This window comes from Mirounga angustirostris, unplaced genomic scaffold (assembly GCF_029215605.1).
Source record: "Mirounga angustirostris isolate CCGP_5_RB_7025 unplaced genomic scaffold, mMirAng1.0.hap1 SCAF_1, whole genome shotgun sequence".
In the NCBI taxonomy this organism is placed as follows: domain Eukaryota; kingdom Metazoa; phylum Chordata; class Mammalia; order Carnivora; family Phocidae; genus Mirounga; species Mirounga angustirostris.
In genome coordinates this window covers 202,212,066-202,239,926 of record NW_026991709.1, presented here as the reverse complement: position 1 = coordinate 202,239,926, position 27,861 = coordinate 202,212,066, and the positions used below count along the sequence as shown (strand labels likewise).

The window sequence follows — 27,861 nt, the reverse complement described above, 5'->3', positions numbered from 1 at the left end:
GCATCCATTGTTAACTTGCCCCATTTCCTTCCAGAGATAGTCTATGGCTTGGGGGGAGGGGATGTATATCCCCCACCTCTTTTAAGCCCCTGTTAAATTTACATGAGATTTTTATCAAATGGGTGTGCCAGAGTTACAGCCAGTCCCTTACTGACGACTGCTGAAGTTGTCACTCATATTTTCTCCTACAAACTGAGGTGAAATGAATAGATGGTCGCATGCATGAGCAAATATGCAATGAACGTGTGTGGGGCTGGAGCCCAGATACTTACGAAACCTGGTCTTCGGGGAGTTTCCTAGGAGTGGCCAGGCCAAAGGGTATGTCCATTGAAATGGTTAATGTTCCTCCAGAGAGTTTGTGCTGCCATCAGTTTTCTCTCAGCTGTGAAACTGGATTGCTTATTTCCTCTCCCAGCGGCCAGAACAGTTACTATCAAGTGTCCTGGTTTCTCCAATCTGATAGGTAAAGCGCAGCCCGAGAGATCTTTTGAACACCACTTCTGGGCTTTCTATTCAACTCTTGTGTTCTGGCCTGTGCAGTGGTGATTAAACATTGTATCTCTGTTTCTCTTCCCCAGTTGGACTAAAGTTCAGTCCAAGGAATATTTGAGTCCCTCCTCTGTGGAGCTCTGGAGGAAACCTTGGGTTTGGGGGGCGGGGGCGTTCCTTGCAAGAGAGAGACATGGGCATTGGCCATAGTCCTGGGAGGGGAGGTTTAAAAAGTTGGCTGTTACTAAGTTTTTGTTTTTCCACTTGGATCCGGCAAAAGAATTTGACTGTCAGTTGAGATTGTGATAAATCAGATGTTAAATCTTTTGGGGAAGTTGTCCGCTATTTCCCACTATTGGTGCCAGGTGGAGGGCATCATCAGACTGAGGTCAGGCCTTTTCCTACCTGTCATCCTGTTCTGGTTCTTCTGTTTTGGCACTTGGTTAGACACTAGAGGAATACTGAGATGATCGGAACTATTAGCTTGATTGGGTTTTGCAAACCAGCTCTTTTAAAAATGCATTATATTCTTTATTTGAAGTGCGAGATACTTGTTAATAAAAAGTTTATAATGTGCACGTGAGAAGAGAGTGTAAAGGATAACAAAGCTAACACTTAGCTGAAGAAGTAGAACATGGCCCCCAGCAGCCCCTCCCTGGTCACTGCGCTATTTTAAAAATATGCTTGTCAACGTTTGTTTTCTTCCCTGAGTACCTTTTGCTGCAGCTGAGTGCTTGGATTCCAGGGTCTCAGCAAAGATCAGCAGAAGCCGGGTTTTCTGTCAGAGCTGTGTCAGTAGGGCGGCCTGAGAGGTCCGGGGCGGGGAGGGGGGGAGGGGGGTGACCTCAGGGCCATGGGCAGGTCACCAGCCAGTACCAGGAGCGTTGTCTTAGACTCCAAGTCCTGTTAGTGTCCTGGGGCTGCTGTAACAATCAAGGCGTTAGCAGGTGCTAGAGATGGAATGTCTCTATCCCCTTAAAATTCGTATGTTGAGAGCTAATCCCCAACGTGATGGCATTAGGAGGTGGAGCCTTGAGGAGGTGATTAGGTCATGAAGGTGGAGCCCTCCTGAATGGGATTAATGCCCCTATAAAAGAGGCCCTCACCCCTTCTGCTTTGTGAGCCACAGCAAGAAGGCATCTGTGGACCAGGGAGAGGGCTCTCACCAGACACCCAGTCTGCTGGCGCCTTGATCATGGACTTCCCAGCCTCCAGAACCGTGAGACATAGGTTTCTGTTGTCTAGACGCCACCCGGTCTACAGTCTTCTGTCACTGGCCAAAACGGTCTAAGACTGCAGGGTCATTTCCTACTGGGGGTCTGAGGGAGAATCTTACTGGGCCCTCTCCTGCTTTGGTAGCTGTTGGCAGTCCTTGGGGTTTGGGCTTTTGCAGCCACATCGTCCCATTCTCTGCCTCCATCTTCACACCCACGTCCTTCCCGGTGTGTTTTTCTTCTTACAAGGACACCCATCATGGGATTTAGGGCCCACCATAAATTCAGTATGATCTCATCTCAATATCCTTAACTCATTTCGCCTGCAGAGACCCTCTTTCCAAATATGGTGACCTTCTGAGGTTCTGGAGGGCCATGAACTTTGGTGGGGGACACCATTTAACCCCTCCAGCTGTGAAGCCAGAAATTCTGCCAGGATGTTATTCAAAGAAGTGCTTGTCTAGCCACCTCTGCTGTTTCAGGCAAAACAGGGCTGGTAGTGTTGGAGAGTGCAGCGCCTCATTCACCTGCCGTCCTACTGGAAGGTGGAGGCATCTACCCAGAGCTAGCAAGGACCCAGGCAAGTGAATGTATGTGTATGTTTTGCTCTTTGCCCTCCCTTGGCATGTGCTTACCGAACTGTGAGCTTGGTCCTAGATCATCCCAGTTTATAGAGGGTCACCAAGGGGAGAACATAAGGGGAGCCAAGATGGATGTAGGTCAGCCAGAATCCAGACCCCTGTCCCTTAAGCAAGTCACTGGTGGCACTCATGCTTTCTGCCACTGCTAGACGTGGGCGTCTGTAAGCCACAGCGAAACACCACCACGGTGCCTGGAGCCTGGGTGACCATACCGTTCTTCTACAGTCTGTAAACACCTGTGGGACAGGGACAGGTGCAGAGGAGGCAGAAACACTGGGGCTCAGAAGGGTAGGGGACGCAGATCTCACCAAGTGATTGGGGCTCTGTAATTGATGAGTTCTAGCAGAGGATTGGGATGCTAACTCAGGGAGGGGAAGGTTCTTAGAGATCTGAAGCCAGCAAGGAGTTAGCTAGATGGCAAAGAATTATAAGCAAAGGGAACAAGAGAGCCTGGGTATTTTTAGGCCCAAGGCACTGAGCTTGAGAGGAGATTGAGGGACCTGGTCCATGGAGCCCATGACAGGCACAGGAGGGGACTCACCTCGAGGCTGCTGCCAGCAAGGCATGGTCACCATGCCTGAGCTTAGAGCCCATAGCAGCCTGTGCTTGCTTCCCCAGCACAGGGGACCAGGACCAGGACAGGAGACACCTTGTGACCAGTTGCAAGCCTTCCCTGATGAAATGTGCCCGTGGAGCGCTCCCGACAGATAACAGTCATCACTGTTATTCCATCTCTAGGTCACGTGCCTTTGCCATGGGATGAGTGGAAAAAGAGAATATATGTTTCTTTTTTTTTTTAAGATTTTATTTATTTGTCAGAGAGAGAGAGCACAGGCAGGGGGAGCGGCAGGCAGAGGGAGAAGCAGACTCCCCACTGAGCAGGGAGCAGGGCTGGCGGGCCTGGCTTCTGGCGCCACAGGCAGACAGGACCCATTACTGGTCAGGCCTTAGCCAGTGGCTGGTCTAGCCTTGGGCTGGCAAGGGGGCATGTAGGAGCCAGGCCTTGAAGAAGGGATAGGTTTGGGGGCTGTGAGCAGCCCCTTTGGCCTGGAGCACACGGGTCAAAGCCAGGCGTCGGCTAGCCTGAATATCAGAGTGGGAGACATCGCCGCCCGCTGTCCCGGACAGGGGCGCTCGCATCGGCAGGCGCTTGGCCCCGTTGTCAGGTGGGGGCAGCAGGGCGCCGCCAGCCGGCTTCTGTTTAACACTCTGGGGAGATGAACCTGGAGAAAGCGGGTGGAGGGATGCTAGACACCCAAGACCAATGCTTAGCTCTTTCAGAGGCCCTGGCGTGGGGGATGCAGGCTGAACGGTGAGATCTAGGAACTGGTGAGGCCTGCTCAGTAGGGCCGGGTGGTGTGAGATGGGCTCCATCCCAGCTCCGTCTGACTCCTTCTTATAAGGCAGAATGATACTTACCCACACCCATGACCCACTTGAGCATTGCCACCCCGGGAATATAGTAACGGATGGAAACGGAGGCCTGGGGAGGTTTAGTAACATGGCCAAGGTCACAAGCTGGACCCCATCTTCCCATAACACCAGCATGGTGTGACTGGGAGCCTGTACATGCTCCTACTTGGGGAATTAGGCAGACAGGCTAGAAGTACGTTTCTGCTGCCATGGGAAGGGTGCTTGAAGGGCCAAAAGACAGATGGCAAAAGCCCCTGTTGGCAGTTATATGTCTCTGACTGCTTGCTAAGCAAGGACCCTGAGCATAGCCCAGGCCATTGCCCTCCACGGACACCCGCGCCCCCCAGCCCAGCAGGGGAAGCCAGTGGAAAGTGGCCCCGTCTCGTGCAGCAGGGAACCATAGAGTGCTCAATATAGGGCAGAGCAACTAAGTTTTGGGAGGGGAGGCCAGGACATTTAGGAAGGGCTTTGAAGAATGCGGAGGAGTTTGCCAGGCACAGGGTGGACAGACTACAGCCAAAGCAAAACTTGGTATGTCCAAAAAATTAATTACCTCATCCAGCAAATAACTGAGTAGATGCAAGCACTGTGCTAGGCTCCCCGTGGCGAAAACACAAGACTTTTGGGGTGAGGGCTTTACACAAGTGCACCCTCTTATCAGAGGGCTGTGAGTAGTGTTGAGGGCCTTGGTTTGTTGTAGGTCACCCAAGTGCAGTTGGTAACAGGTGTCAGCAGCCCTGTGTTGCAAGAACCCGGGACAGTGATTGACAGTAGGATGTTCTGCATCTTGCAGGACGCGAATGCCTGAGTGTCTGACCCGTAGAGACGGCAGCACAAGGTTGCAGAGGCCAGTTGGTCTGAAAGGCCCAAGTAGAAGGGAGTGCAGCAGGGAGAGACGCGCAACAGCTGGTCGGGTCTGGGTTAACCGGCACAGCCATTATGTAAGATGCTACCGCTCTCTTAATAGCAGAAGTTAATGCCCATTAACTGGAAAAGAAAACAGCCTTTATCAACAGGCAGATAGGATGTTAATTGGCTTCCGTTTACTGAGAGATTACAGGATCTGTTCCGGGACTGCTTGTAAACTCCATCAACTGAGAAACGCCCCCGTTTGTGCAAACATTTCCTCCGTCCCGCGGGCTGGCACATGCAGCACTCACCAGCAGGAATGGTGGCCCCGGCCAGGGAGCTTCTGAGGGAGTCAGGCGTGTGTGTGTGTATCAGGATGGATGCACACGGGGAGCTGCTGCAGCGGGGGTGCTCACAGACTGGGCTACTTAAGATCCCAGAACCGCAGGTGCCCGTTTCCTAGACAATGCTGTTCAGTATGTTAGGTTGTGGAATTGCCCTCCATCCTGCTTTGCTTTGCTTCGCTTCGCTTTTTGATGAGTGGAAAGATTGCTTGAACAGAAATATGATATGAAAAAATGAATTTTTGTTCATTGGGGCTGGTCTGTGACTGCTGCCTGCTGGTGGCATGTGGGGCAGAGATAGCCCACTGCACTTGACCCCTCGTTCTTAACCCTGCTGCTGGGGAAGACTCTGGCACCTGAATCCCAGTTCATGGGTACCTGTTAAAGGTACCTCCAGAGAACATACTGGGGCTGGGCCCACTGCGGCCATTGTCCATGGTTGGAAATGCAGCCCAGGGCTGGAAGAATGTTCGGGAAACACATGGGTCAGGGCTCTGGGGGAGGTGCAGGGGACAGAAACCCATCTCAAACTGGCTGAACTGGAATGGGAACTTTGTGGGCTCCGGGGTGGGAAAAGTCTAAGTGCTTCTGGCACCTTCCATGTTCTTTGGTAGCTCCCAGGTTCTTCTAGCACCACTGGGCCTCAGGACACCCCAGCTCAGCAGACATCCATCCCCCCCTCCCCCTGGTCTTGGCTCTGTGTCACTGCCCTCAGGGCCTACCTGCTTTCCCTCCTGAGAGAAAGAGGACTTCTCTGGCCCAGTGGCTCCTTCAAAACTCCCAGTCTTTGGGTCTGGTGCACCAAACTGAGGGCCACCTGGGTCACCCTGGAGTCAAGGGAAGGGTCAGCTCCCCCTTCTCCAAGGTGGCAGAGGCAGAGTGTGTGGCTGCCCAGTGTGCTATCTCCAGAAGGGGCCAGATGTCCACTGCACGTGTGGCCTGCCTTCTAGGAGCTTAGACATCTCCTCTGGGCTTTTGGTCATTGCCAAAATCATCAGCAGGTGTTCTTCACAGGTGAGGAGGAAGGTGAGCAATAGTGAGCAGTGTGTCTTGTCCCTCTGGTGCCAGTAGGGTCCCCTGGGAGTTAAGAAGACAGTGCTCAGGCTCACGGTCAGCTGGCCTGGGAGAGGCTGGCAGCTTTGGGGTTTTTCTTTTTTAATGTTTAAACTTGTTTTGTTGTGGTATAAGTTTTGTACAGTAAAGTGAGTGACTCCTGTACAGCTCAAGGAACTTTTCCACGTGTGTTCACATGTGAGACCAGATCAAGATACAGAGCGTTTCAAGCCCCCAGCTGGCTCCTCCACGACCCTTCCCTCTCCTACCTCCCAAAGCTAACCCTGGTCTGGTCTTTATCACTGCTGATGCTTTATTGTCTGTGCTGGATTTTTTTTTTTTTTTTTAAGATTTTATTTATTTATTTGACAGAGACATAGCGAGAGCAGGAACACAAGCCAGGGGAGTGGGAGAGGGAGAAGCAGGCTTCCTGCAGAGCAGGGAGCCCGATGTGGGGCTCAATCCCAGGACCCTGGGATCATGACCTGAGCCGAAGGCAGACGCTTAACGACTGAGCCACCCAGGCGCCCTGTGCTGGATTTTTTTTTTTTTTAAGATTTTATTTATTTATTCATGAGAGACCGAGAGAGAGACAGAGGCAGAGGGAGAAGCAGGCTCCCCGCGGAGCAGGGAGCCCGATGCGGGACTCAATCCCAGGACCCTGGGATCATGACCTGAGTGGAAGGCAGATGCTTAACCGACTGAGCCACCCAGGCGTCCCTGGATTTTTTTTTAATTGTGATAAAATATATATAATGTAAAAGGTACCGTCTTCAACTTTGCTTTGTGTGTAGTTCATTGACGTTAAGTGCATTCACATTGGTGTGCAACCATCACCACCATCCCTCTCCAGAACTTTTCCATCTTCCCAAACTGAAACTCGGTCCCCATTAAACCCTAACTCCCCGCTCCCCTCCCTCAGTCCCTGGCACCCACTGTTCTGGTTTCTGTCTCTATGAATATGAGGACTCTAGAGACCTCATATAAGCGGAATTAAATATCCGTCTTTTTGTGACTCGTTCATTTCACTTAGCATGATGTCCTCAAGGTTCATCCATGGTGTAGCATGTGTCAGAATGTCCTTCCTCCTTAAAGCTCAGTGACATGCCACTGTATGGACAGACCAGGTTGTGTTACTGTGTTTGGATTAGACTCATTCGGTACACAGTCTTTCACGTTGGCTTCTCGTTCTCCACTATTATGTCTGAGGCTTGTCCCTGTCGTTGCATGTGGCAGCAGCTTGTCCTTCTCTGTTGTTGTGTGGCACCCGGTCGTGTGACTGTACCACGTGCGAGAACTCATTCTGTGGGTGGCCGTCTGGGTGGTGTTCACAGAAGGTGCTCGACACCACTGTGAGATAGGACGTTCAGAGTTCCCAGATGAGGTCTCAGGGTCTCCAACACTGAGAGGCACTAGGGGAGACGTGGGGGGATCATCCTGGCTGGGGTCCAGAGGTGGAAGCACCAGCAGGGGTGTTGTGGGGTGGGGGTGTTTTTGCTCTCCCATGAGCAGAGCCTTAGATGGCCTGCCGTGCACTCAGCCTGAGCTGGCTCCAGCCTTGGGGGTCCCCTTTCTCACTGCTCTGGCCACCCGGGGTGCTCCTTCCCACCACTCCCACCCTGTGCATTCCTCAGGAAGCCTTCCCAGACCCCAGGACAGACCCTGCCCTGCATCTCTCCACCACAGAGCCCCACTCAGCAGCATCCCTGTGGGCCATTTGCCCACACTCCCCAGGCCATCTCCCCCACCCACCGCGGTGCCACCTCCCCAGAGTGTGTACTCAGCAGGCACACAGTTCATCGGACTCAACCCCAGAGGGGTGTAAATACTGGACCAGAGCAGGCCGGTCCTTAAGGCTCCCCTTTCTAGAACCATCCCTCCAAGTGTCAGGACAAGAGGATTCTAGAACCTTTAGCCCCCACTCACAGGCTCCCAGTCTGGCCAAGCCCTGGCCCTGCCCAGCAGCACCATTCCAACTTGTGTGGCCTCCTCTTACTGGGAACAAAGGAGTGAATTCCCTTTGGTGCCCCCTGCCCAGTCACTGGGTAACCCAGGGTGCCCTGGGGGAGACTAGGGCCGGGGGTGGGTCCCACAAGCCAGAGCAACATGGTGAGCAAGTGGAGTGGAGAGAAGACATGGGAGCAACAAGGACCAGGATGATGAGCAGCAGAGCTGGGCCTCAGACAGGAGCTTGCACCTGGCCCTGCACCACCTGCCCGTGTACCACCCTGCCTCACCTTTGCGTCTGCTGAATCGGTCTTGGGGCCCTCAGGCACACATTAACACCTGTCCTTTAGCACACCTGGTCCAGCTCCTGCAGCTGCTGGGATCCTTTGGACTACCCCTTGTCATCTGCGTGGGGTCAGTCCCCCCATTGCCCTCCTCCCCTCCCCCACTCCCCTACCAAACCTGCCCCCCCACCTGCGGTAGGCAGAGGACATCTCAGCCTGTGGCCCGCGTTGGAAGATTGGAGCAGCAAGGAAGTAACAGAACATCTTGTTTTAACCCAGAGCATAAAGTGGTCATCCACAGGGTCATTACTGATCTGAATTAATGGCTGAAGAAGTAAATCAGTTGGGGAGAAGAGACCATAGTTCTTGTGTAAGAATTCCTAGTCATGTATGTCAATTCTCCCACTCTGGGAGGGGAGCTTAACTCCTGTCACACACACACACACCCCCATCCCAGGGGGCACTGGTTCCAAGAGAAGAGTCTGGAACAGGGTTGCTCAGCAGGGGGACAGACAGCTGGCCGACCCCACCTTAACCCAGAGGTCCAAGTCAGTCTCACCTGGATTAAGTCTGTGCTCTCAGGTATAATGTCATGAGGAGGGCTCACCTCTCCTCACCTCTGACATCTTCCCGAGCCCACACAACCCCAAGCTCATGGTGAGAAAACACCTCAGACAGATGCGCTCGGGGCACGAGGGGGTGGGATTCTGGGGCAGAAAAGGGTGACTGGGGGAATAACTGGCCAAACCGAACGAAGCCTGGAGTTCTGTGGACAGTCATGTTGGAACAGGCGTAATAACAGTCGCCGACCAGGCCAGCCCAGGCCCTTCACGGCCAACACCTCAGGCCAGGCTCCCTTTTCGTGGTCGCCCTTCTTGACTCTTCAGGCCGTGGCACTGGAGGGTCTCAAGAGGCCCTTGCTTCTTATTTTTCTGTTTTATCAGGTACCACCGCATGTCACTATTCTCTGCCCCTAATTCACCTCCACTGCCAGGGAACCAGAGCCTCGGAGGCCCTGAGCAACGTTTCATGTGAGTCCCCACGTGCAGAAGGTGGGGCAGCCGGGGTTCGTCCCAGTCAGACCTTCTGTCTGCGTTTCAAAATGCGTTTCAAATGCCCAGCCTGCTCGTGTGCCTCATTATCTTAGGTTGTGTCCAGGATACTAGATTTTTCAAATTATGCAAGTCCCAGGGTATCAACTCCCAGACATGATTTATGCTGGCTTCTTCCAGGCTTGTGGGAACCAGCAGACCAGGGCTATCTTCCAAGTTCAAGACTGGAAGTTCTCAGGCCTCCAGACATCAGGCCTTGGTTCCTCAGGGACCTCTTCCCATACCTTCCTTCTGCCAGGTGCCGGCCCACAGCAGGAACTGCTTACCCAGGGCCCCACCTTGGTGATGCGGACTCTGACTTCTGTCCCTGCAGAATGCCCTGCCGGCCCTTGGCTGCCTCTTCCAGGCTCACGTCCCATGGTCAGAGCCTTGGGCCCCTTGGATTGCAGCCCAGGAACCCATGCTGTCCCTTTAGGTCTGGGACGCTTCTCTGAACAGGTTGTCCATGTTCTGTGTTAAAAGTTGCCCTCGGGGGACGATTGGGGCAGCCAGACCTTCCACTCTGCCTTCCCTACCCTGCTGTTCCTTCAGGTTAAGCAAAGTCTTAAGGGGCATGTGGTTCTCTAGGAGAACCGTTCAGGATGAAAGGGGTCCAGGGCTCCATGGAGAAGGATATGGCCATGACTTTGGAGTCCTGCGTCAAGGTTGGAGTTCCCTCTGCCCTTGGTCTGACCCAAGTTTTTCCGTGTTGCATCAGCAAAGTGAAGAGATAAACCAGTGACCATGACACCCCTAATGGGTAGTGGCAGCGATGATCACCATAGTGGTCTCCAGCAGAGGACTCGTGCTACCGTAACTTCCCCATCGGTAAAGCAGCACCCATATCGGTGGTGAAGGCTGGCTGGATTAGCAAGCACGGTGGCAGAGGGATTTAATAAAACCGCCATGGTGTCATTGTGTGTAGCGTCTGCCTTCACCCTGTCTCAGCCCGTGTGCAGAGCCACAGATGGGCCCTTGGTGAAGGCCTCAGCCTGACGTCCCTCTCCCTGCCAAGAAGGGCACTAGTCTCCCCCACAAACCAGAAGCCCCACTCCCTTGCACAGGGCTCCCATGGCTGCCAGCGCCCTTCCCCAGCCCAAGACACTATGCCCCTGGCTTGGAGGCCCCAAGTGGACAAGGAGGAGCCAGATCAGCCCACCAGCCCGCCCCTCAACAGCCACAGACATCTGAAATGTGTTTCTCCGAAACCTCTGGCACATCCAGAAGCTCGTGGTTTTCATAAGGCATTTTTTTTCTTTAGCCTTTTTTTTTTTTTTGTAAAGATTTTTCATTTATTTATTTGACAGAGAGAGACACAGCGAGAGAGGGAACACAAACAGGGGGAGTGGAAGAGGGAGAAGCAGGCTCCCCCCCACCCCCACCCCCCAAGGAAGGAGCCCGATGCGGGGCTCGATCCCAGGACCCTGGGACCATGACCTGAGCTGAAGGTAGACGCTTAACAACTGAGCCACCCAGGCGCCCCTTTCTTTAGCTTTTTATTTTGAAATAATTTTAGGCTTACAGAACAGTGGTAGAAATCCTAAGAGTTCCAGTAGACACTTCGTCCAGCTGCCCCCCATGTTAGCATCATTCAGGATACAGTCATGTGGCCTAGAAAATAGGCACTGACGCCATGGGGCGGCTCCCCTCCAGCCTGGACCGTGGCCCCCCCCAGAGCTTCCCCTAACGTGCTCCTTCTGGTCCAGGCCCTCACGTTGCACTCGTCATCCTATGTGCCTCGTGTCCCCTGACCCATGATGGCTCCTCGGCCTTTCCATCATCGTCCACAGCCTCTGGACTTGTGCTGAGAACTGCTGGGTCTGGCGTTGTGGAGCATCCCTCCGGGTGGTCTGTGCGCTGCTTCCTCATTAGCCTGAAGCCTGCACCTTTGGGAGGAATCCCGCTGAAGGCACGTGTCCGTCCTGGGGCACCATGTGGGGGGAGGCGAGCTGCCGGTGGGCCCTGTCGCCGGTGGTGTTGACCTTAATCACTTCGTCAAGATGGGGTCTGCTCATTAGTGACAGGCTGAGTGGCCTTCCCCCGTGGGGATGTGAGTCACGTGCTCCCTCTGTCCCTTCGCTGGGAGCCTCAGCGGCCCCTGAGTCCTCATGTTCATGTATTGGGGAGCACACGTTCCAAGGCATTTGCCAGACCCCCCCCAAGAGGTGCCACCCCCAGCCTCCCTCCTTGCCCCTCCCACCTCATGCACACTTCATTACTGCCTCCGTACTTGCAAACAGCCCTTCACTCAGGGTTCCACCTGCCTTTCTCCATTACGAGCACAGTCGGGCATCTGTCTTCTTTTTTTTTTTTTGTCATATTTTAAAGTAGTCTCCTGGTCACCTGGCTGCTTCTTTGCCCTTTTTTTTGGCTTGAGTTGGTTTTGTTTTGTTACTGATTTGAAAGAGCGAAGAGCTCTTTGTTACTTAGAGAACTTAGCATTTGGCCTGAGGGACAAACACCAGGTCCTCCCCCCCCCCCCCCAGCTCCCCCAGGGCGAGGATCTCCTCTCCACCCTGTGAGCCTTGGAGCGCTGCCAGGAGGCGCTGGACCCAGGTGAGTGGCTGGCAGCCTGAGACTGCCCACTCTCCGGCGCTGGGGGGCCCTAGGCCCCCCTTCCCTAAAAAGGGCCCTTAGCCTTAGTGTCCCGTGGCTGCCTTGACAAGTCCCCACAGACCAGAGGCCTGAGGCAACACAATTTTAGTCTCTGAATTCTGGAGGTTAAAAGGTCAAAACTGAGGTGTGGGTGGCCAGCAGTCTCTGAAGGCTCCAGGGCAGGCTCCTGTCTGTACCAGCTACTGACTCCCGGGGGTCCCCGGCTTGTGGCCACATCACCCCAGTCTCTGCCTCCGGTCACATGGCCGTCCTGTCTGTCTCCTCTTCTGTCTGATCAGATCGAGTTGGATGGCGGGATGATCCAGGACTGTCTCATGTCGCGATCCCTTCCTTAATTACATCTGCAAAGACCCTTTTGCAGTCGCACTGGAATCCAATCATAAGTTGTGGGTGGAGACGTCTCTGGGGGGCTCCCGTGACTTGCTCTGGGCACTTTGTCTCCTGCAGTGACACGGTGTCGTAGGTGTGACGGCTCTGTGTGGCGACGTCATTTCTGTCCGCATCCACCACGCCGAGGCCCCCTCGTGAATGGTCTGCATTGAGTTCCCGCAGCAGGTCCCGGAGCCAAACAGCTGAGGGAAGAAAGGTCCACCAGGCTGGACAGGCAGCCCCCTCTGCACCTGCACAGTCTGCCCAACGCAGAGCACCGCCCGCCGGTCTCAAACCGGCTCTTGTCTCTTGGGGAGCTCGGAGCAGGAGTTGGAGGGAGGGTGAGGCCACAGAGCAGAGCCGCGTGAGGCTGGGACCAAAGGGTTGGATGCTTTCTCAGGAAGGCACTTTTCACAGAATGTGTCCACATTCAACGTGCCCACGCCCCCAACACAGCCCTGAGGAAGGCTGCACCATCCGTCTGCATGCCTGGATGTGGGGACTGTCCCCTGGGGCCCATAGCATTGGGGATGGTGCTGAGTCACAGCTGTCCACGCTGCGGGTGGGGTGAAACAGTCTCCGTGCCCCCCACAAGCTGATACCCCAGCAGCTGGCTCGGAAAGTTCCCTAGGGCCTAGTTTCTCATTGTGGGTTTGTGAACAGTTTGGCATTTATATAAAAATTGGCAAAGGTAACATTTCCCCTACACCCCACACACCTAATTTCCCCTGCTAATAACACTTCACTTTGGTACGTTCGTCACAACTAATGAGCAAATACTGATAGATGACTAATTAAAGGCCATAGTTTATTCAGATTTCCTCAGTTTTCCCTAATATCCCTTTCTCGTCGCCAAATCCCACCTGACATCTAGTCGTCACGTCTCCTTAGGCTCTTCTGGGCTGAGACTGTTTCTCGGACTTTCTTGTTTTCGATGACCCTGACAGTTTTGAGAACTCCCCCTATTCCAGAGCAAAGCAGCTACACAAATTATTTGGGATTCTTCTGCCTGGGAGATTGCCTCTTCCCATTTATTTATGAATTCAATCATGTCTTTTTTTTTTTTTTAAGATTTTTTTTTTTTTAAAGATTTATTTTTTATTTACTTGACAGAGAGAGACACAGTGAGAGAGGGAACACAAGCAGGGGGAGTGGGAGAGGGAGAAGCAGGCTTCCCGCGGAGCAGGGAGCCCGATGTAGGGCTCTATCCCAGGACCCTGGGATCATGACCTGAGCCGAAGGCAGACACCTAACAACTGAGCCACCCAGGTGCCCCAGATTTTAAGTAATCTCCACACCTAACGTGTGGCTCAAACTCACAACCCTGAGCTCAAGAGTCACATGCTCCACTGACTGAGCCAGCCAGGCTCCCCTAATCATTTATTTCTAACTGTGGACTTGTGGATATTTATTTTATACCTTGGGCTATAATCCAGTGCTTGTTGCTCAGAGCGTTCCGGCTTTGGCCACTGGCAGCTCTGTGATTCTCCTCCCTCTCCCATTGTCACACCCGCATTGGTTTGGTTCCTCCCTGGCACCTCAGGGTGCTCTGGGCTCATTCCTCCCCTGTCTTAGAAGCAGCCATTCCTCCTGGAGCCAGGGCCCAGTTGAGATGGGAAACAGCAGCAGAGGACAAGTGGAGGGGAATCCTGTTTGTGCTTTCTAGGGCCTTCTGCCCCGGCATTGACGTGGGGTCCCCAGGAGGACCTGGAGGGCAGGAGGGGCCTTCACAGACCGCTCAGGGGATGTCTGCATCATTTGCATCATTTTACAGGAAAGTGCATCGATTTATTGGATAATCTTAAAGCACGGGAACCGAGACCCCCAGGAACCCCAGTGCACAGTTGGCATCTTGGTGACACTCGTCCTTCATCCTTTTTTCTGTCTATTCTCCTCACTGTGGTTTGCTGAGCTTTCCTGAGCTTTGTGGGTACTTCCACCTAGAGATTAAATGGAGGTTTCCAGGGAGGAATCCTCAAATATTAGGACTCTTTACTGTAAGCTTGGCCAGAAAGATTGGGCAAACTTGCAGTAGGAAAGAGAGTAATTTTCTAAGTGTTTCTTTGGATAGATATTCAGGTCCAAGCTGACAAAAGCCCAGTGGGTGCTTGGGTCCAGGCAGGTGGGGCCACCTCTGCCTCCTGCTGTGTGACCTTCAGAGGTGGCTTCACCTCTCTGAGCCCATCTGCCAGGTGGTACTGGGTTAAAAAAAAAACAACAGACAACTCAGAGACCTGTTTGTGATGATCAAGTCAGAGAGCCGATGAGAAGGGCTTTTGGCAGTGATTAAGCGATCTGCGCTGGGGACTGCCATTCGGATGCAGGTGCCCGCGTCCTTCCCCTGCAGGGAAACAAGCCAGGCTGGGAAGAGCACCCTGCTAGGGCAGTTCTGGCTTCGGGTGACTCAGGGATGAGTCACAGGCCTGAGGCGGGTCGGGTTGGCCCTCCTCTCGCCAGGTCTCACCGTACCCCCTCTCTCCCAGGACTGAGTCTCCTGCCGCCCAGAGCTGGCCTGGAATGGGTAATGGTGTGAAGGAGAGTACGGCGCGTGTGCGTGAGGATGCCGAGGCCATCCTGCCCTCACCCGTCAATTCCAAGGCAAGTACCCTGCCTCCCCGATGGGTGTTTTCCTGAGGTCCCTTTTCTGTGTTCCTGCACCCCATGGCAAATTGCCCCCCCACACACACACACACACTGGGTGGAGCTGTGTTGGTGTGAGGCCATTGGCAGAGGGGGGTGCAGGAGGTTGGCCTCCTTCTGTTCCATTTAAAGTCCCGTTTGTGATGTGGATCCAGTCTGCCCAGCCACTTGGTAAGAAGCCAGAACCTTGCCCAAATTTGGCTAGGAAGTCAAAAGGTGTCCTTGAACTCCTTTTCTCGCTGGGATTTGTGAGCACGTCACGGGCGGGCGCTTGCATGCAGGGTGTGCTCTCGGCTCCCAGTCTCCTCTCTCAGGTTCATCTCTGATTCCACCCTTCTCTCGGAGAAAAGGTATATTCCCTTTGAAAGAAATGGGGTCAGCCCTGTCCTCGTTCACCGAAGAAGCCGGTAGAAGCTCTTCTGGCTGAACCTGGAGCACAGACTGACCCAGCCCCACGCAGAAACCCCGCGCCGGGGCCCACGGGCCATTCTCAAAGTCCACGGGGTCAAAGGCCGAAGCGGCATCATTCTCCGGCCTTCCCCAGCTTTCCTCAAATTCTGGGGCACCCTGGGAAGCACCAGATGGGCAGGAGGACTGGTTTGTAGGGTCAGCGTGTGGGGCCACCGTCGCCATGCTGGGGGTGGATGCGCGGGAGCAAGGCCAAACCCCAGAGCGCGCACATCTGTCCCTCATGGTGTAGCGAACTCCCCAGCCCCTGGCGGGCGGGCTGAATCCCACCGAGCGGACGTGCCCAGCCACGGACCCGGTGCCCGTCGTGCTCTGGGACGCAGCCAGTGCTGGTTTTCCGCTACACTGGCCCGCGCGGCCGCCATCAGTCTTGGTTCGCTCAGCCAGCCTGATGGGGGGAGCCTACTGTGTCAGGTCCCATGTCTTTGGTGAAGGAGCTGAGCATCTTCTCGTGGCGTTCACAGCCCGCGGGGCTCCTGTCTGTGGATCGCCCGCTCGCTCTCTACTGGGCCATCTGGCTCGTTCTGCGCTTGCGCGCGCTCTCCATCTAACACATATGGCGCACCTGGCCGTTCCGTGACGCTGGCGTCGAGCTCTTCAAAGAATCAGCCGGCCCTGGTCACTTAAGAGTCACTGGGAGCGTTGGCCAAAGGCGGCGGCCGCCTCGTCCGGCGAGCACAGGGGTTGGGCTCGCGGCACATCCCCGGAGTGCCACATCCTGAGTGAGGTTTAAGGACACGAGTGCCCGGCCCGTGAGCGCGAGCACCGCAGGCTGCCCGGAAAGCTGCCTAGTAAAGGCCGTGGAAGGGGCGCCTCGGCTTCGCCTCTAGAGCAGCAGGGACCGTCCGTGGGGTGCGCCCTCGCCTCCCAGCGGTGCACAAGGTGAACCGTCATCACGCTGACCCCCAGAGGAGGTTGGGACCCGGTTGGGCCTCGGAGCTGGTGCCGGGAACACCGCCGAACCTTTTGGCGCCTGACATCCACACTTCACAAAGCGGGTGGAGCCAGACCTCCAGAACCTTGCTGTGCGATCCAGAAAAGGCAGGGGTCCCCCAGTGACAGGCTTCCGTGCAGGAAGAAGCTGGAATCCAGAGGTGAAGCTCCACTTCAGAAACTTAGGAGGGAAAACACTGCCATGGGAAATCGCTTCTCTGGGGAGGGGAGGGCCCGGCTGCTGGAGGAAGTCCTGGGGACATTAAGGGAAAGGAGCTGAAGCCCCCCAGGGACAGGGCCGGGTTGTAGGGCATCACAGCCCCAGGGAGCACCTAGACCCAGCCAGGAGACAGCACGTCAGTGTGTCAGAGGCGAGGAAAGGAGGATCAGAGAGGCCATCAGTCACTGCAAGCAATCGGGACAGAGCCCAAATTCAGGCCAGGTGTGCGGACGGGCTTGGAGCCCAGCCCTTCACCCCTGATCCACCCGCTGAGCTGAGCAAACCTGGGGAGTGGCCCTGGACCCCATCATGCCCACTCAGACCCAGGCTGCCAGTTGTACCCCCCAAATGCCCCTTATCCGTCCCCTAGTCCTAGCCCCCATCTCTCCACCCTGAGCTTCTGCATGCACTGCCTCCTCTCTGGTTACAGTTAAAATGGCCTGTCTACTTTCTGTGCGTTTCCATTTCTCTTTGGGTAAACACCAGCCTGCTTGCTGAGCCCCCAGGTTCCTTGGAGTCCAGCCCCCACCCTCCTTTCATCTCCTCTCTCCTCCCTATGCCCCCTTCCTTTTGCTGTGTCAACCACCCTGCCTTTCTTGTGGTCCCCCAGGACTCCCGGCTTTTTCTCACCTGGGCTGCTGGGTTTTCCATTCCTCCCCTTCTTATATGATCTCTCTCTCTCTCTCTCTCTCTCACACGTGCACACACACACACACACACACAAACATATCCCAGTTAGCTGCACCTCATCTTTCAACCTCAGCCCCTCACCCCCGACCCCATGTTCTCCCAGGACCCTAAGGCCCCTCCTTACAGCCATCCTGGATTGGTGACTCGACACATTTTAATGTAATGTAATTTAATTTATTTATTTATTTGAGAGCGAGAGCTTGAGCAGGAGGAAGATCAGAGGGAGAGGGACAAGCAGACTCTGTACTGAGTGCGGAGCCCGATGTGGGGCTTGATCTCAGGACCCTGAGATCATGACCTGAGCCAAAATCAAGGTCAACACTTAACCGCCTGAGCCACCCCGGTGCCCCTACATGTTTGTCTAAAGCTTTAGTTCATGTCTGGCTCTCCCTGTGGACTGGCAGCCCCAGGGGCAGGGAGGTGTTGTACCCACTTCCCTACCCACACACACTGTGTCCCAAGGCCCCTCAGGGCACCTGGTTCCTGTCAGACTCTAGGGACTCCTGGGATCACTGACCTGCCCCTCACCGTCCTTCCTCACTGTGGAGCCAGGGAAGATGGGAGCCCCTCCCGTCCCCAGTGCTCCCCGTGATTGCTTGGCGAGAGTTCTGTGGCTGAGTCAGCTGGGGAAACAGAGACTCCAGCCTGATGAATAGGTGACTTCTTGTGTGACTCCTCACGGGGAGCGTCGAGAAGACTCGGGAAAGTGCTGGCTCCGAGGCTGGCCTCGTGATGCAGGCCGGCCACCATCACCGCCACCCTCACCTTGGTGGGATAAAGAACCACAGATGCCGGCCACCGCGGGCCTGATGGAAAGTTGTGGAATGGGGTCACACGGACACAGGGTCTGCTTGCTCGACACCGGCCTGATCCCCAGACCACAGGGGCCCTTGTCCAGTGCACACAGGCAGTGGGCACAGCCAGAGTCTGCACTTGGTGGGGGGGTGACCCTTCTGTTTGGGGTCAGTCCTGCCCTAGGCTGTCTCTGAGAAGTTGGAAACTCATGGGACAGCCCCGCCAGTGGGTCACCTCTCATGCGGATGGTCCCTGTCCCCCAGGAAGGTTTTCACTATGTCCCACCCAGGTTCTGTGGCTGGTGGACTCATGACAGCCTGCCCTGGGCCCAGCAGAGCTGTGATGCTTGCACAGTTTTGCCTTTTACAGCCCTCGAGGGGACAGAAGGAAGATGCTCCTCCTGGGGGCGGTCGCCAGCAGAGCCGACCCCTGTCCCTGTCTCTCTCCTGACAGACTGTATTCTGTGTTTTCTTGCAGAGTGATCACAGGCAAGTTCTCAGCTCCCTCCTGTCTGGGGCCCTGGCCGGTGCTCTTGCTAAAACGGCGGTAGCTCCCCTGGACCGAACCAAAATCATCTTCCAAGGTAAATGCTCTCTGTCCGTCTGTCCTGTGTGATGGAGATGCTTCCTGGCAGTCCCCCCTCCTCCACAGCCGCCAATCTGCACTGCAAATTGGCTTTAAAAAATGCCTCTTTAAAATCGACTTAGAAACTCTGTTAGCATCCCAGGGCTGCCATCACAAAGTACCACAAACCAAGCAGCTTACTTTCTAGAGGCCAGAAGTCTGAAATCGAGGTGCCAGCTGGGTCGGTTCATTTTGCAGACTCTAGGGGAGGAGCCCTCCTTGCCTCTTCCAGCGCCCCGGGCTCCAGGCATCTCTGGCTTATGGTCACAGCGCCCCAGTCTCTGCTTTCCCCTCCGTGTCTGTGTCTTCTCCTCTTAGAAGGACACTTGTCATTGGATTTAGGGCCCACTCCACTCCAGTATGACCTCATCTTAATTTAATTACATCTGCAAAGACCTGTTTCCCAATAAAGTCACCTTCACTTGTACTGGGCTCAAGGACACAGACATATCCTTTGGGGACCATCACGCTCCCTCCTTCGGTTGAGCAGCCACAGGGTCCCCTGAGATGAGGCCTTTCTGTCCCACGGACAGTGACCAGTGCCTACAAGAGGGCAGTCACAAGCTGGGACCCCTGCCCCTCCACTGTTTGGGAGGAAGGGACTGCAGATTCAAGCCAGGCCGTCCCCCTTGCACGAGCTGGTCCCTTAGCCTCCCTGTGCCTCCGTTTCCCCATCCACAAAACAGGATGTTAATATCAACCTCTGTAAGGAGCGAGCCGGCGTGGGAAAGGGCGTGCGGCTGGGCACCCGCCTCCCCATGTGTCGGCAGCCTTGTCACCTGGAGCGAATGCAAAGCGTAGTACCCTGCAGGGAGCTGGGCTTAGCTCTGGTGGCCTCAGTGTGTATACACGTCCGCACAGATGCGGGTGCGAGGGTGTCCTGGGAGCGCGGCAGACACTCCGCAACGCTGCGGGAGCGAGGAGAGGGAGGCTGCAAGACCACGATCCCTGCTGGCCGCAGCGGCTCGGGGGGTGGGGGGGCTGCCAGCGGAGCGCGCGTGGCATCGGGGAGCGAGGTGGCCGCCAGCGAGGGTGGGAGAGGCTGGTCGGGGCGCCACTCCCACACCTGTGGGAAGAAAGGGCGGGCTCTCGGCGGCGAACACGCCTGGGCCTTGTTCTGAGAGGCCCAGGCCCTTCAGTTCCTCTGCACGGCTGGTGGCTAGGAGGCCTTTCTCGAAGGGGTTTGGTTGAATTGGGGTCCAGCCGGGTGCGGGGTGCTGAGTGTCAACCCCAAGAGGCACAGGCCTCTGCAGAGACCCTCACTTTTCCCGGGAGGGAGGTGGCAGCTCAGCTCCCCTGCCTGGGGATAAGTTGACGTACTGGGGGCCCTGGGCCCCGGGGTGCGGGGTGCAGCAGGTGAGGAGGTTCCCTAGAGGAGGGCAACCGTGATCGGGAATGCCCTGCACGTCGGCCCCTGGCGGGGGAGCCTCCACAGTGCCTGTTCTCACTCCCCGTGCTCAGACCCGACCCCTGCATTAGGGCTCCCATAGACCCAGGTCCCGTCCTTCACATCTAATGGTCTCTGTTGTGTTTGTTTGTTTTTTGCAGTGTCTTCAAAAAGATTTTCTGCCAAGGTAAGCCACTAGGTCACCAACTCCTGGCTCTGGGGCCATCACCATGTGCCCTGCTAGGCTGACAGGAGGTGGTGGAGGCACACGGCCCAGGGGTGGAGGGAGAGGCTTTTCAACGTGTTTTTTCCCTCTGGTTCCCCCACAAGCCAGTTCCCCGAGCTGCCAGGGGACCGAGGCCTCCCGCACCAGGCCCCTTGGCACCCCAAGCTCTGCCTGGATGTAGTCCACTCTGGCCTCATCCTTGGGGTGGGGAGAGGACTTGGAGTTATAAACCCATGATTTCACATTTGATTCATTTCTTTTAAAGATTTTATTTATTTGTTAGAGAGAGAGAAAGTGCAAATGCAAGAGCAGGGGGAGGGGGAGGGACGGAGGGAGAAACAGGCTTCCCGCTGAGCAGGGAGCCTGATGCGGGGCTTGATCCCAGGACCCTGGGATCATGACCTGCGCCAAAGGCAGACACTTAACCAACTGAGCCACCCAGACGTCCCACATTTGATTCATTTTTAAACAGAGAGCAGGCATTACCTTCTTGGGAAAAGATAAAGAATATCTTTAGAAGCTAGACTACCAGACAGACCAATCAAACACCCTCTGTGTGGGGCTGTCACCTGCAAACCTGGTTTGCCCTGGCTCACTTTACTGTTCGTAAGGTTAGGGGACTAGGGAGAGAGGGGTCCCCACATGGGGCCCAGAGAATATGGGGGAGGCAAGGTGTGGTGGGATCGATAATGTGGGCCCCAGTCACAGTTCACCGCGGAGCAGGGAGAGGGGCAGGCAAGGGCATTGACCGTGCCCCTCCCCCCCAGGAGGCCTTTAGGCTCCTCTACTTCACCTACCTCAACGAGGGCTTCTTCAGCCTGTGGCGCGGGAACTCGGCCACCATGGTGCGCGTGGTGCCCTACGCCGCCATCCAGTTCAGCGCCCACGAGGAGTACAAGCGCATCCTAGGCCGCTACTACGGCTTCCGCGGAGAGTGAGTGCCCGCCCCCAGCCGCCCCCCAAAACCCTCTCGGCTCTACCCCATCACCTGCCCTCCTGTCTTCCGTACGCTCACCATGGCAGAAGTCCTGTCCTTTGCCTGCTCTTCCCTCAGAACCTAAGTCCCAGCAGGACCCGTGATCCCAGCCGTGCCCCCCAGAGTCTGAGGGAAGGAGCGCTTCATTCACTCACCCACACAAGCCGACGGGAAGGAAAGGCAGCCATGGGAACCTCAAAATGACATCCACTCAAGAGACCCCATCGCTCGGCCATGAGGAAGCCAGCCCCTGGCCATTCCTTGGTTCTCCCCACTGGCCGAGACCTGTGGGCACCCCAAATCTTGAGGGGGGTCTCACTTTCTCTCCGCCCCCTCTTTCAGAGCCCTGCCGCCTGGGCCCCGCCTCCTTGCGGGCGCACTGGCTGGAACGACCGCTGCTTCTCTGACCTACCCCCTGGACCTGGTCCGAGCCAGGATGGCCGTGACCCCAAAAGAAATGTGAGTTCCTGGGCCAGGCGTGCCATTCTGCAGCTGCCCCAGAAAAGCAGTAATTGTTCTTTCACCCTAAGGGTCAGCTTCTACTTATATCGAACCGAAAGTCTTCCTTTTTTTTTTTAAGATTTATCCATCCATTTTTAGAGAGAGATTAGGGTGGGGGCAGGGGCTGAGGGAGAGGGAGAGAGAATCCCAGGCAGACTCCACACTGAGCGGGGAGCCTGACGCGGGTCTGATCCCGACCCCGAGATCATGACCGGAGCCGAAACCAAGAGTCGGATGTTTAACCGACTGCGCCCCCCAGGCGCCCCCCAAAGTCTTCATTTTGAATTAGCACAGATAGGTTACAAATGCCTGTGGTTAAGACAAGGGCCTTTCCCCCAGTGATCTGGCAGCGAAGGTGGGATACGGCCTGAGGCACGCATTGCCCCCCCTCTCCGGTGCCAAGGCTTTTGCGACGCGGTTGTGTTCCTTAAAGCAAGCACCCGCATCTAGTCCCCAGCCCGCCGGACTCCGGGAGGGGGCTGAGCTTCAGTTGAGGCCGGCAACCCCTCTTCGTGCCCACGGCCCACGGCCCACCCGCTCGTCCCTCTGCCCTGCAGGTACAGCAACATCTTTCATGTCTTCATCCGTATCTCCCGAGAAGAGGGCCTGAAGACCCTCTACCACGGATTCACGCCCACCGTGCTGGGGGTCATTCCCTACGCGGGGCTGAGTTTCTTCACCTATGAGACGCTCAAGAGCCTGCACAGAGGTAAGGAGCCGGGAGCGCGGGCCGCATAGACTCAGAGGCGGGCCACTGAGGTCCCTGCGCTGGGAGGGACGGGCTCCCGGCCAAGGTCCAAATCAGAATGAGACAGACACCGAGCCGCCACGGAGGCAGCTGGACTCCCAACCTCCCGTGCCGAGTTTTAAGACCAGCTTGGTGAAGTCCTGAGTGTCACCAAGCACAGTGGCAGCCCCTTGTGCCCAGAGCAGCCCGGTACAGCCTAGCTGGAAGAGGAAGAGCCCTCTCCGGTGGTAGTAATTTTGAGAAACTCAGTGCAGGAAAGCACAGAGAACCGTATACTGCTGCCCGAACCTGCTGCCCCGGGCGACCAGGTGTCAACAGTGTTCCAAGATGGTTTTTGTTAAAGAAAGCACATGTTCCAGGTGACTCTGAGGTCCTGTGTTCCCCGCCTCCAGCCCCACTCCCTCTGCGGGGCCCCAGGCCGCCTCTGAGTCCATCCCACCGCCTTATCCAAGGTCTGTCCCATTGTCCTTTTTTTTTTTTTTAAAGATTTTATTTATTTACTTGAGAGAGAGAATGAGAGAGAGAGAGCGCACGAGAGGGGGGAGGGTCAGAGGCAGAAGCAGACTTCCCGCCAAGCAGGGAGCCCGATGCGGGACTCGATCCCGGGTCTCCAGGATCATGACCTGAGCCGAAGGCAGTCGCTTAACCGACTGAGCCACCCAGGCACCCTGTCCCATTGTCCTTTGAGCGGTGGAGTGGGCCTCCCCTGCTGGGGGGGCCCTTACGTGTTTCCAGGTTGTCAGTGATCCGCAGACACCCCGGAGCGCCTCCCTGCATGTTGGGTGTGAGTCCCAGGTTTTGGGATTTACTCCACTTGCTGCTCTCCCCAGCCCTGTGCCCACTCACCCACCCCACTCGGGTGCAGGTGGATTCCTTTGTGTTCGGCCGGTGTGCCGAGTGAAGAGTGCGGTCTCACTGGGGTCAGTGCCTCGCGTTAAATAGACAAGCACACATTTTTAAAGAACCCTGTTGTTTGGTTGCTGCGCCCTCCTCCATCCCGCCCACATGTCCTGTCCTGGCAGCTGCTTGCCTCACCACGCCCCTGCATCCCTGCAGAGGGTGCCCGCGGAGCAGGCTTGGGGGGGGCGGTGGAGAGGGCTGCAGACGGGAACAAGAGTGATTAGACGTGAGCTCGCTCTGGCTGGTGGGACTTGGTTAAATGACTATTAGTGCATTTCTGCCTTTTTAAAAACTTCTCTTCTCAAAAGGAATGGCAGGGAGGTGAGGAGGCGGGGGCGGGAAGGCCCCGGGGAGCCAGGGGGTCTGGATCCAAAGCAGTGAAGGAGTGTGAGCAGCAGGTGCGGGGCGGATTCAGCACGGGGTGCGTGCCTGCCCCCGGCCACATGCTTACGCGGCCCCTCTGTCCCTCGCCCGCAGAGTACAGCGGCCGCCCGCAGCCCTACCCCTTCGAGCGCATGATATTTGGGGCCTGTGCCGGCCTCATCGGGCAGTCGGCCTCGTACCCGCTGGACGTGGTGCGGCGGCGCATGCAGACGGCTGGGGTCATGGGTCACCCGCACGCCTCCATCATGCACACGCTGCGTGCCATCGTGCGGGAGGAGGGCGCCGTGCGTGGCCTCTACAAGGGCCTGAGCATGAACTGGCTCAAGGGCCCCATCGCCGTGGGCATCAGCTTCACCACCTTCGACCTCATGCAGATCCTGCTGCGGCACCTGCAGAGCTAGGGCCTCTGAGGGCCGGCAGCTCTCGAGACGGGGAACCGAGCGTCCACGTGCGGCCGGTGGACCACTGACCCCTTTTGTTTTCTGAGCCTGTGGAGTGACGGCGTAATCGGTTCCACCCTGGGAACCACGTCGTCGGAGCACCTTGTAGAACAAGCTGGGGGGCCTGGCCTCGGTCCCCAAAGCCAGCGGCCCTTGAAGTGCAATGTTGGGACTGGTGGGCGGGGCTCTCGCGCTCTCCCCAGCCCTCCTCCCCAGGGCTGGCCCTGCCTCCTGGAGAGCTTGCCCCAAATACCCTGAGCTGGGAGTGACCAGCGCCACCTCCTGGCGCTCTGTGACCTTGGACGTGCTCCTGGTTCTAGTGACCCCATGCCCACTGGGCCCAGAGCCCGACTCCGCCTGCCCCTGTGCCCACAGAGGGGAGGGAGCCCCACGGTGTACAGAGAGGCACCTCCGGGCCCTGGTGAGGTAGGGCTAGCCTCCTGCTCAGCTGCGGCTAGAAAAACAGCCTCTTGCCCCACCCCCACCCCCACCCCACCTGTCCTGCCTTTGTCACTTCCCAGGTGACATGACTCCTGTGTCACCAGAGCCTCCTGCTCGGGAACAGCCTTCTCCCAAGAGCATTATTTGGATCCTGGACTCCGTGGCCAAAGTAGGGCCCCAGGAGTGGGTCTTCCCCTCTGTTGCCTACCCACCCAGTGTGTAATGTTCCCAGGAGGGTCACGCCTCCTCCAGGCAGCAGGGTGTGAGGAATCGCCATGGGTTTGGGTGTGAGTCCTAACCTGGAGGCATCTGCTGAGAACTGGGGACCCAGGTCACCTCCTCTGGGCCAGGAAGCTCCCATCCCTGTCCACAGGCCGCACCAACAGAGGCCAGGCCTCAGGCCCTAACCCTCGGCGCCTAGGCACAGCGGCTCCTGGGGGGGCCTGTGGCATCTTGCATGTCCCTGGCTCCCCACCTGAGCAGGTGCTTGGCCAGGACTGAGGGCAGTTGAAGGCACAAAGGGTGGTCTGATTGCCGTGAAGAGAGTGCTTGGAGGCGACTGACAGCCTTGATCCTCCCAAAGTGGGAGCCCCTGAGACGGTATGTAGCCTGGGGGTGGGAATTGGGGTACCCTAGGGCACCCCCAGGGAGCGGATCTCATGGAGAAGTCCCCTGGGGTCTGCCAGGTGTCACAGGGACGCATAAACGCCCATTTCCGAATGACGTGTGGAATTTCTTGATTTCTTTTGGTTTTGCTTTTCAATCTGGCTGCCCCTGGGTCTCGTCACCGTAAACCCTGACCGGCCCCATCTGGTTCCAGGCGGAGAGTGACGGGGGGTGACCAGATCGCTCCACAGCCACCCTGCGTGAAAGGGTCTGAGAGGGCGTGTTTGCCCCACGCACATTTCCAGTCGTGACTTTCATTTCTCCCTTGCGTTCTGTCCCATTACTGTTCTTACCTTGGACCTGCGGGTGTGAAGATCCCTCTCTGTCCTTCCTTGCATGTGTCCACCGGCCGGCCTGAGGCTCGTCCCCAGGGTCCCATGGCTGTTCTGTTGGGGGGGCGTCCCACCTCCTCTGCCGGCCTTGCCCAGTGCCCAGGGCTCAGGGCCCAGAGAGGCAGGAGAGGCAGGGACCCCTCACAGGGAGATGGGCTGGGGGGCCACCCCCGGCAGGTGAGACCAAATGAATGGTTGGGCGGCACCCTTCTCTGAGCCGCAGAGCGGAGGGCCCCCAGGTCCTGCTGGCCCTGCTGTGCCTCCTCGAGGTGGCTCTCAGCCGAGTGAACCTCAGCAGCAACCCCCCCCAGCCCTGCACACAGTTGGGCGGTGCCCTCCACGGCTACACCCCTCCCACTGGTGTCCATCCTGATCTGGAGTTCCATTTTGATGCCATGAAGACACTTTGTTTATATATAATGTTTATATATTTTAAAGATTTGTGCCAAGAGAGTATATTTAATAAAAATTAAAATGACGTTTTTTTCTGTCCTTCTTCGGCTCTAACCCCCAACCTCCACCCCCTGTGAACCAAAAACAGGGTTAGGGTTGAGGTTATTTTGACAGATTTTTTAATATATTCTTGAATATACTTTTTTTTTTTTTAAGTAGGCCCCACGCCCAATGTGGGGTTGAGCTCAAGACCCTGAGGTCAAGAGTCGCTTGCTCAGAGTACCTGGATGACTCAGTCGGTTAAGCGTCCGGCTCTTGGTTTCGACTCTTGGTTCCGGCTCAGGTGGTGATCTCAAGGTTGTGGGATTGAGCCCTGTCTCAGGCTCTGTGCTGGGCCTGCAGCCTGCTTGGGAGGCTCTCTCTGCCCCACCCCTACCTCTCCCTCTCTGAGAATAAGAAAAAAGAGCCGCGTACTCTATGCACTGAGCCAGCCAGGCACCCCCCTTGAATAAGCCTTTTTAATGTGTTTCTTGTTTGAATTATTACTACATACAGGTCTTCTAGAAAACTCCAGCTGCACAAAAGGGTTGTGGTGAGAAGGTCGGCCTGCCAGTTCCCTCCGCCAAGGTGTCTTCTTTTACCAGTTTCTCACGTGTCCTTCTGGAGACATCCTGTGCATAAACACTTGTCCCTTCTGAGGACATACGGGGCGAGCCACGTCACCAGTCGGAATGGGTTGCATCCTGCCGCAGCGAGCAGGGCCGCCAAGTCCTGTTGTTTGTCTCCCGTGCCCTGCCCGCCTGTCGAGTGCCAGGGCCTCCCCACTTCGGCCGGTTGAGGCGTTAGGAGCGAGTGTGGCTGTCTGCGGGGGCCCGAGATCGAGGCCACCAGAGGTCTCACGGTGGCCATGCAGACTTGCTTCCGCCACAGCCCATCTCCTGGACCAACTTGTAGGGCCGCCCCAACCAGAGGCGGGAAGTGGGAGCCTCCACATGCCAGGGGAGGGGCGACTGGGTGAGCGCGTGCGCCTCGTGGGCGGGCGCTGTCTGCAGGGGGCGGTGCTTCAGTACGTTCTGCCCCGCGGGGCGGAGCCGCTTGCCTGCTGCTTTCATCCCACCGGATTCGTACACCTTGGCTCCTTGTGTGTATGGTTTGTCTCATTGTTTAGGAACAGTTGGGTGTTTCCCCGGGGTGGTGGCCTGTGATGACATCTACCCATCCTTTATTGATGGCCATCGGGATTATCAGTGATCTGTTGCCATGACAACGTGGTAGCGGCTCCCGGGGCCTGCCCAGCTTGCTCTCCCGTCCTACCGATTTCTGGGCAGTCCCAGCCCCTGAGCCTGGGAGGGTGGGGATCAACTCCCCATTTCCCCCCAATCACCATGGCATCCCGTAAAATATAGAGGTGGGCACGTGACTCCATTTGGGCCCAAGACAGCAGAGATGTTTGCTAAGCACTTCCAGGGAGAGCTTCTGGAAGCACCCTCCATCTCTCCCACTGGCCCTAAGGGAAGAAACACCAGCACAGGCAATTGTTGGGACTATCCTGTGTTCACAAGATAGGAAGCGATCCCAGGGTGAAGCTGACACCACAGAAAATGGAGCAGAGATGAAGAAAGGAGTTGGATTATTGGTGACATTGTCTGGGCTGCTGGATCCAGCTTTGCCTGAAGCTTTCAGCTGCCTCTCAACTTCCGGCAATAGGAGTGGCTTTATTCTGTTTATTGAAGACAATTAGGGTTGAGCTTCCTGGCACTTTCTGAAACAGATCTTGTATGTGCCTC

The 27,861-nt window shown here is 56.3% G+C and overlaps 1 protein-coding gene across 2 annotated transcripts in view; it reads left to right on the top strand.

The window, feature by feature from the left end:
• SLC25A42 (solute carrier family 25 member 42) overlaps positions 1-26,160 on the top strand; it is a 28,479-nt gene extending 2,319 nt beyond the window's left edge. The window contains exons 2-9 of one of the 2 annotated variants that reach the window (XR_010413601.1): positions 14,794-14,908; positions 18,534-18,639; positions 20,229-20,254; positions 21,061-21,227; positions 21,612-21,728; positions 22,328-22,479; positions 23,896-25,283; positions 25,504-26,160. Coding sequence is in view for 1 of the 2 variants with exons in the window: in XM_045862655.2 (XP_045718611.2) it covers positions 14,794-14,908; positions 18,534-18,639; positions 20,229-20,254; positions 21,061-21,227; positions 21,612-21,728; positions 22,328-22,479; positions 23,896-24,203 (991 nt within the window). In the remaining variant the exon portion in view is untranslated. Of the gene's footprint in view, positions 1-14,793; positions 14,909-18,533; positions 18,640-20,228; positions 20,255-21,060; positions 21,228-21,611; positions 21,729-22,327; positions 22,480-23,895 lie in introns of both variants that reach the window. The other variant, XM_045862655.2, reaches the window with a different exon arrangement.
• Positions 26,161-27,861: the final 1,701 nt, after the last annotated feature.